We start from the raw sequence: 9759 nt of genomic DNA on the forward strand, positions 1-9759 counted from the left end.
CGATTATTGTACTAGTCTTTATTTTTATGTTTTTTTTTAAAATCTATGTTTTAAATGTTATCTTTTAATATGTTTTTTAATAAATCAATTTTATCTTTAAAAAAAATATTAGAAACCCTAATTAAGAAACTCCCATTGGACCGCTAAAAATGATAGTTTCTTAACCACAATCCTTAACCCCACTTAAGTAGAGTTAAAATATTAAATAATCACTAAAAAAAACCATTGAGGATGAAGGGATAATTATGGTCTTAGCAATGATAGGCTAAACCGACATAGACTCTGACTAATTATGGGATCAGTGTTTCTTGGGAATGAGTTTTTCCGCAAGTTTATACTCGAATATCAGTAAACAAATGAGTGGAAGTTTAGTTAAGGCCAACATGACCGGAATAAGATCATTTGAATACAGCTAAATTTAATCTTAAGAATCTTATTTTACAATCAGATCCTAGAAGACTTGTTAATTGGAATTTGGATCAAAGAGCCCAGATTATTATATTTCCAGTTTCCAAGAAATTCTTGGAATTTTATTTCATTATTTTGTTTTAATTCTTTTGGTAAATTTATGTGCTACTACCTTTAAACACACATATATACATACATTTACCCAGTTGATTTTTTTTTTTTTTTACCGAATAGTAATGGATATAAGAAGAGCAAGTCTTCTGGTACATGGAGGACTAACCATATTTACAAACCAATCCACCGGTTCTTGTCAAATCAGAGATCAATCTTAACGGGATATCTATGGATGCAATATTCCCAAGGATTCTTAACCGATGGCTCAACATCTCGAAGAGCCACCCAAACCGCGCTGTTACACTTAAACCCACTTCCAAAAGCAATCTGCCAAACCCTGTTCCCTTTCCTCATTCTTCCTTTAGCTTCCGTATAAGCCAACTCATACCATATAGAGCTCGATGAAGTGTTACCAAATCTATGCAACGTCATTCTCGACGCTTCCACATGTTTCGGCAAAAGCCTTAAACTCTTCTCTAGCTCGTCGATCACGGCTCTACCTCCCGCGTGTATACAGAAATGATCAAACGCAAGCTTGAAATCCGGCATGTAAGGCTTCATCTTCTTCTTAGCATTAAACAGTTTATTCACAAGAAAAGTCGCAAAGAAGAGAATCTGCTCGCTCATGGGAAGAACGAGAGGACCCAAAGTGGTGATATTCGTCTTAAGAGCTTCTCCAGCTATAGCCATCAGGTCTTTAGACAAAGAAACACCTGTTTTCAAAGTCTCGTCTTGTTCTTGATACACGCAGTTGAACGCTTTCTCATCAGATCCTTTATGAGTCCTTACCGTGTGAACAAGCTTATACTTGGAACGTTTACGATCACAACTCTTGTTAGAGAGAAGAACCGCGGAGCCACCAATCCTAAACAAGCAGTTAGGTATCAACATGGCTTTCTTATTACCAAAGTACCAGTTCTGAGTTATGTTCTCCGTGCTAACCACAAGAGCGTAAGTGTTTCTATATAACTGTAACATGTCATTAGCTAGATCAACGGCGATGACACCAGCACTACATCCCATTCCTCCTAGGTTAAAGCTCTTCACGTTCTCTCTAAGCTTATACTTGTTCACAATCATGGCTGATAAAGAAGGTGTAGGGTTAAACAAACTACAGTTCACGACAACAACACTTATCTCTTTAAGGTTGACTTTGGTGTTCTCGAAGAGACTGTCGAGTGCACCGAACACCACCAGCTCCGCTTCCTCACGCGCCGCGGCCATAGTGGGACGCGGAGGGACGTAGTGGATAGCCTCCGGTAGGTAAGTCTCGTCGCCGAGACCTGATCGTTTCAGGATCTTGCTCTGAAACTCGAGAGATGATTCGTTGAAAATGTTAGTCAGTATAGAATGTTTCATGAATTTTTCGTAGGTAAATTGGAGACTCGACGGAGGGAGGTAGCAGGAGTAATCAACAAGGTAAACTGATCTTGGTCGGGACATGAAGAAGAGAGTGGTTCCGAGAACGAAGACGAGGAAGATGAATGCAAGGTGGTTTAGGCTTAACCGGGAGACGTTCATGACCAGAACCGTCAGCGAAGCGACAAATAAGAGCTTTAAAAAGTGAGTGATGAGGTAATGATAACATAGCTTGACGTTCTTACGGATCTGTACGTTGTCGTCCATGGGAGATTTTTACTAAAAAGGAATGTGAGATTGTTGGTTATATTGGTGAGGATTCAAGATGAGTACGTGTGCGTATATATATATACACGATTGAAGAGAAGAAACTGTGAGGGTTTGTTTTTAATTATCACTATTTTCTCCTGGTTATGTTGGGTGGAGTTTGATATAACTGAAAAACAGAGAGAAGTCGCCATTTGATGAATACGTGGAAGAATGTGGCATCATGTGCATGGGCTAACTGATGGAATATGTACGGAGAGTTCGATTTGAATCCATATCAAAAAGTTTGAAACTTCAACCCGTTGCTGCATTGCATATATAGAAATAGTAATCTTCACGAGAATATACGTGGAAATAGGCTTGGGCTTGGCCCAATTGTGTCTGTGACACCCATACATTTTTGTTAATAAGAGGACCTCCAACAAAAGTATAGAAGGTGGGAATTCTCAATATTTTAATATTACAAAAAAGAAAAGCAAGTAAGAAGCTGACCAAAAGTATCTAAATATAAAAATTTACAAAAAATAATAAAAATTTACAAAAATTCTATTGAACCCCATTTGCTTATGTGTCTATCGTTCATTGGTGCTATTTTTTTTTAATTATTTAGATACTCAACTTAAAAACTTAACATTGATGTTACTCTAAGCTTTTGTATTTTTATTTCACTATACAGTTATATATTTCATAGAATCGGCCCGTTAGCAACCTAATTTAAAATTGTTATCTATAGAGAAATGAGCGGAAAAAATCATGTACATGCTTGATTGAGGCTGAAGCTTTCCCTTTCCATCTTGCAGATATCAAAAACTAAAATAAAGGTTGTAATTTTATGTAAATAATCGTTTCATGAGACTTAGAGTATGAATGGTGACCAGGGAACGGTGAGGAATAATGCATTCCCTAATGTACCTAAAAAAAATCACCATTTATAAGGAATAATAATTTCCTCTCATTCTTTTTCATTCTTTTTTTTGTAGAGAATTTAAGAACAAAATTATTCCTTGTTAAATTTGATAAGGAACAACCATTCTTTTTCATTCCTGATATTTTGTTCCCGTACATTCCTTTTTTATTCGTTCCTCTTAATTTCCGAATGGTCATCAGTCAGACCCTTAGTATGTTTGTCTTCCTGCTCTAGTGTTTCATCCATGTTATACCAAGCTTTAATAATGGAATTTCACAAGTCATTAAGTGTTAATTCATCACACCTTTTGGATAGTGTATTATTTTCTTATTCTTCTATTTTTGGGGCCATCTTTCCAAAATGGAACATTATCGGCCAAAATGGATTTCCAGCAAAACATGCTTGAAGATCATGTGAGGACAGGTAAAAATTCTGGTCCTTGGTTTAGGATGCAAGCTCATCTGTGGTCTATTAAGACTGATCTTTGACCCTACCCTGGAAGGATTATTATGAACCTCATTCATGTTTTCAGGTGTAGTCATGGAGAATCAATCAGATTTTTCTGGCCTTGTTGTATCAATGTCGATGCTGCGAGTGAAGACGGGATAATTGGAGAATACCATATTGCACCATTACAACTGATAAAGACACATGTCCACTATAACTGATTGGGATGCGCAGTTTCAATATTGTTGCGAAGACGATTTCAAAGGAGTTTTTGTATCTTCCAATTTGGTGGATCTCTTTATTTCTGCACCATATGCAAGATCAATGGAGTACACATTGGGAATTGAACATGCAAGATCAACAATAGTTGATGCTATTTTTTTCTTTTTAATTTAAATTATAATTATTTTATAAAATGATAATAATTTATTATTTACATACTCAACTTAAAAACTCAACATTAATTTTACTCTAAGCTTTTGTATTTTTTATCTCAACTTAAAATCTCTAGACATTATCAAATTGTTATTTTAAATATTTTAGTTATGTGATAAATTTTCATCAATGAAAACACATAATTAAAAGCGGATATGTGGCAATATTTGTACACAATACTTTCATTATCTTTTCTACCTTATCACATTTTTTTTAAGAACACTTCTAATTTATCACACTATTTTTCACTTTTAAACATATATTTATGAGTAAAATTGGGAATCAACTATCGCCGTCGAGAACCCTCTCCATCCAACAATACTACACTTTGCTGCTCAAGTTTCAAGTATCATTGTCTACTTTATTGATGGTGCTTGGAATGCTGGTACTTTTGGGCCGTGCTTTTGGACGGTTGATCATGAATTTTGATAGAATTTACGTTAATAGATCCTTGAACATAGACTTTGTCAATTTTGCTTTTACTGCAAAAATTCTTGTCTTCCGTGAAACTCTAAAGAACATGCCAGTATTAGGTTTCTTGAGCTTTCAAGTTTTATTAGACTTTAATATCTTTATATCGCCTATGCGTTTAGTTTAAGGTTGGAGTTAAACGAGATTACAAGCATTTTTAATATTAGAAACCTATATCAGTTTCTTCACTTTTCAATCTCTTAGCTTTATCAATTAAGCTGAAAAACAAAGCAACTGATACGTTTGGATTTGACGAGACTCTACCAATGCCATTGTATAAACTCTCATTATTACTCATGCTCTAATATATTTTATCTTTTGGTTTACTTATCGAACTAGACCAAACAAAACCAAACCAAAGCTCAGTAATTTGCTCTGCTTTGTAAATCGTTTCATTGTTTGCTATTCAGATTAACAAGGGCTCAAAGCTGAACCGTATCGTAAACCAAAACTATTTTGATTTTACCGAAATCTAAAGCAACCGGATCGAGTCAAAAAGTGCCTTGGGGAGTTTTTACGCTTAGAGACACTTTCCTACTTTCCTACTTTCCAGTTACACTATAGGACACTTAGTCAAAAAGTGCCTTGGGGAGTTTTTTACGCTTAGAGACACTTTCCTATTTTCCAGTTACACTATAGGACACTTAGTGCTTGAGACACACTTTCTCATGTCAAAAAGACTCTTAAGACCCTAAACTTTATGCTTTTTCTCATTGGCATTATGTTTTTAATATAAAAACTGTTTTCTTCTCATCACATGAATCTCTCTCTTCTTATTCTACTTTCTGTTTTCATTTACTTTTATTTCAAATTCTAAAATGTATTAAATACAAATAATTGTCATAATAAATTATACATAAAATTTTCTATCTTTTAAGATCTATTTGCATATATATATATATTAACGTGTAAACAAAATTAAGTGTGGACGTAGACACCAAAGCGTGGATAGTAGAATTATATACTAGTTGTGGACATGGACATCTTAACACGAAAGTCGTTGGCTGATATCTTTAAGAGCTTATTCTTCGCCATAGTCTCTGGCAAGGAAAAATCCACATAACCACGTTTCCATCGTTACTCCCACCGCCACCGGCACTGCCGAGGCTACCACCACGATCGAGCGGTTCCAACTCACTAAACATCTCATTTTTGGATGCTGAAGATATACCATGTGACCACATCCAATCCAACGCAACTAGCTAGCTCTCGATCTCTGATAAGACAACTTTGATCGAGCTCCAATGGAGAAGACATCTCTGATTGAGCTGTCTTATCGAAGATCGAGAGCTAGTTGCGTTGTATTGGATGTGGTCACGAGGAAGTCTCCAGCAGATGGATGTACATCAGATCGAAAGATGAGACGTTTAACGAGTTAGAACGAAAACTCAATCGTGGTGATGGTATGCGCGGTGACGGTGGGAGTAACGGTGGAAACATGGTTATCTGCGTTTCTTCTTACCGGAGACTATAGCGAAGAACAAGCTCTTAAAGGTATAAGCCAATAACCTCTGTGTAAAGGTGTTCAGGTCCACAACTAGTGTATAACTTTACTATTCACGTTTTAGATACCACGTTCACAATTAATTTTGTTTACAAACATACATATATGAAAATGAATCTTAAAAGATAGAAAATTTTATATATAATTTATTATGACAATTATTTTTATTTAATATATTTTAGATTTTGAGATGAAAACAAATGAAATCATAGAGTACAATAAGAAAAATAATAAAAAAACTAACATTTTTCTTCTCTTAAAGGTATAGTTGTCCAAAAATCCAGTGGACCCTACAAAAAAGTGTGTCATAGGTAGAAAATATCTAATGAACTTAAGAGAAACTCAAAATGTGTACTAAAAATAATCAACTCTATTATACGAGGATGAGGTCAATCGATTGATCCGACAAAACACGACCACCTGCGACAGATAATCATCCTAAAAGTCGCCACGTGTCATCACACATTCTCCTGAGTTTTCCATAATCATGAAACCCACGAACACTAATCCCAATAACGACTCGAAATTGGATATTCATCCAGATCTGGTGTTGTTAAGCGAAAATGGAGGAGAGTTTGATCAAGCGCCTCGAAGCTGCGGTTACGAGGCTCGAAGGCATCTCGAGCACCGGCGGAGGAGGAGGAGTTACTCTATCCCGCGGAGGAGATTTCTCTTCCGGCGGCAATGTCGCGGCCTCTGATCCATCGATTCTGGCTTACGACGATCTGATTTCGCAATGCGTCGGCAGGATTCTCACCGCGGCGGAGAGGATCGGCGGACCTGTTCTAGACGTGACGAAGATCGTCGCCGAGGCCTTCGCTGCGCAGAAGGAGCTGCTTATTCGCATCAAGCAAACTCAGGTGAAACGGGAAACAGATCATGATCCTGCTACTACTAGTTGTAATCGATTCATGGATTTTGGATTGGTTTTGAATCTTTTGTGTATCGTTTTTTGATTTTGAGCAGAAGCCTGACATGGCTGGATTGGCTGGATTTCTCAAGCCGTTGAATGATGTTACGATGAAAGCTGACGCTATGACTCAAGGAAGGAGGAATGATTACTTCAATCACCTTAAGGCTGCTTCTGATAGTTTATCTGCATTGGCTTGGATTGCTTTCACCGGGAAAGATTGTGGTAAGCTAAGCTGAGCCATTATGTTTTTGGTAATCGTCACTGTGATGTGGTTTTCACTCTTTTCCTTGCAAAAAGGTATGAGTATGCCAATAGCTCATGTGGAAGAAAGTTGGCAGATGGCTGAGTTCTACAGCAACAAGGTGGATGATGCTCTTTCTATGCTTTCTGGAAAACATATTGCTTTTTTTCAGATTGTATATGCTTAATCATGTGAGCTCTATGTGTTCTTCTTCAGGTTTTGGTGGAGTACCGTAACAAAGACGCTGATCATGTGGACTGGGCTAAGGCCTTGAAAGAGCTTTACTTACCTGGTTTAAGGGATTATGTTAAAAGTCATTACGCCTTGGGACCTGTTTGGAATGCATCAGGGAAACCTGTTAGTGCTCCTGCAAAGGCTCCACCTGGTGCTCCTGCTCCTCCCCCAGCACCATCCGCATCGCTCTTTAGCTCCGAGTCTTCGAAGCCGTCATCGTCGTCCAACCAGAAGCAAGGGATGTCTGCTGTTTTCCAGCAGCTCAGCTCAGGTTCTGTGACCTCAGGTACGTTTGAATTTGCGTGCGGCTTCATATTTTTCTGAAACTTTGGAATGTGATTCACAAGTAGCTTATTATTCCTTCTTTGGTTCACAGGTCTTAAAAAGGTGACGGATGATATGAAGACAAAGAACCGTGCTGATAGATCTGGAGCAGTGAGTGCCGTTGAGAAGGAAACTCGTACCACCACTAAACCAGCCGTTTCGAAAACTGGACCACCGAAAATGGAACTTCAAATGGGTCGCAAGTGGGTTGTTTTTACTAACAAATAACTAGATGATGCAAATTCAAACTATGGTAGAAGTACTCTAATATGGCTTCTACTGAACTATTAGGTGGGCTGTTGAGAACCAAATTGGGAAGAAGGACTTGGTTATCAGCGAGTGTGATTCCAAACAGTCTGTGTATGTATTTGGTTGCAAAGATTCTGTCTTGCAGATACAAGGTAACTCTGCCTGCGTCATTCCTGTTCTACTGTAAAAAGTTTGGACAATTGCTAAAATAATGTTTGAGTTTCTTACTGTTTTTCCATAATCTGTAGGAAAAGTCAATAACATCACCATTGACAAATGCACCAAAATGGGTGTTGTCTTCACGGTGAGTGGGATAATACTGTTTCCTCTTACATTCCCACTTTATTCAGAGAGGCGATTTCTAGTAAAGTCTAACAATGTCTGTATAGGATGTTGTTGCTGCATTTGAGATTGTGAACTGCACAAACGTTGAAGTACAATGCCAGGTATGTTTTCTATCATAATGGCCAAAAAAACATATGATGTAGTTTCTGCAGTTTTTCTGTGAACACTGATGCTTTTGCTTTGTCTATACGTCATCGATTGCTCTTACAGGGTTCAGCTCCCACAGTCTCTGTGGACAACGCAACTGGCTGTCAGTTGTACCTAAACAAAGACTCACTAAAAACAGCTATAACAACAGCTAAGTCGAGTGAGATCAATGTAATGGTCCCTGGTGCTTCCCCTGATGGAGATTGGGTATGTCTTTCCTCTCTTTGTAACCATGACAATCTACTAATACGAAATATTTCTTGAGTCTAGTTACTGTGGGTGATACCAAAATTCAGAATTCATTAATGACAAGCTTATTGTAACCAAGGACTTGTGTATGTTTGAGTGAAGTGACACAGTTCATTAAAGCAATCATTCTCATAATGTTTTTTATTATACAACAATGTAGGTGGAACATGCACTGCCTCAACAGTACAACCATGTGTTCACTGAAGGGAAGTTCGAGACAACGCCGGTCTCTCACTCAGGTGCCTAAGTAAAGAGGAATAATCTCTGTTCAGTCTGGGTTTTTGCTTAAATATGAGGTCTTCTTTTAACTTGGTTTCGTCTAATTATAATAGAAGAGAATCTGGTTTGTTTGTTTGTTTGTGGTTCTGTCTCCATCTCCCAGTTTTGGGATTTGGATCTTCTTTTGTTTTTTCTTTTCGTGATGTTGATCATCTCGTCTTTTGTTCGTCCTTGAGGCTTTGGACTGGATTGGATTGGATTTAATATTTTTTTGTGCGCGCTCATACTTTTTTTCTGAGCTATTGCTGATGAGAAAAGGTTGTTCCTATTTTTGGAATATGCAAATTTTTATATATACGTGTATATTGTTATGAAATAACTTATAATTTATAGTATGGAGAAATTTAAATAAGAATAGAATTTAATACCCGTAGGAAGCAAATAACACTAATATAACTGAGAGAGTTTACTATAAGGAAGAAGAAAAAGATGTAATGGTGTACAAAAGAGTGAGATGAGTGATGATATTTATAGTGAGCAACAATACATAAAATATCAAAGATGGTGCTTGATTTGGTAAATGAGTGGGTGATCATAGTGCTTGATGAGTAGATGATCATAGTGCTTAAGTTGGTAAAGGAGTGGAGGATCATTTCAAAGCTTATCTTATAACACTCCCCCTTGATCATCCATCTTGTATTAAATTAAGTTTCGTAACACTCCCCTTGGAGACCGGTGTCACTCTCCGCTCTCGCTTAACGTCTTTGTTGCCTCGTTAAAAACCTTTCTAGGAAAACCCAATGGGAAAAACCATAGTTAGGTAAAAAGAGTACAACTACGTAAACTCCCCCTCGATTGAGCAGTCATAGATCCTTCTGATGACGCATTCCAATGTTATGGACATGTTTTCTGAATACCGAAGTAGG

At 37.3% G+C, this 9759-nt stretch overlaps 2 protein-coding genes across 2 annotated transcripts; one reads left to right on the top strand and one right to left on the bottom strand.

The window, feature by feature from the left end:
- Positions 1 to 495: 495 nt before the first annotated feature.
- LOC106334313 (probable 3-ketoacyl-CoA synthase 2) lies at positions 496 to 2184 on the bottom strand. Its single transcript, XM_013772619.1, has one exon. The coding sequence runs from the start codon at positions 2146 to 2148 to the stop codon at positions 724 to 726; it is 1425 nt and encodes a 474-aa protein (XP_013628073.1). The 5' UTR covers positions 2149 to 2184; the 3' UTR covers positions 496 to 723.
- A 4235-nt stretch (positions 2185 to 6419) lies between these two features.
- LOC106328772 (cyclase-associated protein 1-like) lies at positions 6420 to 9135 on the top strand. The gene is made up of 10 exons (XM_013767281.1): positions 6420 to 6772; positions 6879 to 7047; positions 7123 to 7187; positions 7283 to 7586; positions 7677 to 7827; positions 7916 to 8025; positions 8122 to 8177; positions 8263 to 8319; positions 8429 to 8572; positions 8775 to 9135. The coding sequence occupies exons 1-10, from the start codon at positions 6476 to 6478 to the stop codon at positions 8859 to 8861; spliced, it is 1440 nt and encodes a 479-aa protein (XP_013622735.1). The 5' UTR covers positions 6420 to 6475; the 3' UTR covers positions 8862 to 9135.
- Positions 9136 to 9759: the final 624 nt, after the last annotated feature.

This window comes from Brassica oleracea, chromosome C3 (assembly GCF_000695525.1).
Source record: "Brassica oleracea var. oleracea cultivar TO1000 chromosome C3, BOL, whole genome shotgun sequence".
NCBI classification, from domain to species: domain Eukaryota; kingdom Viridiplantae; phylum Streptophyta; class Magnoliopsida; order Brassicales; family Brassicaceae; genus Brassica; species Brassica oleracea.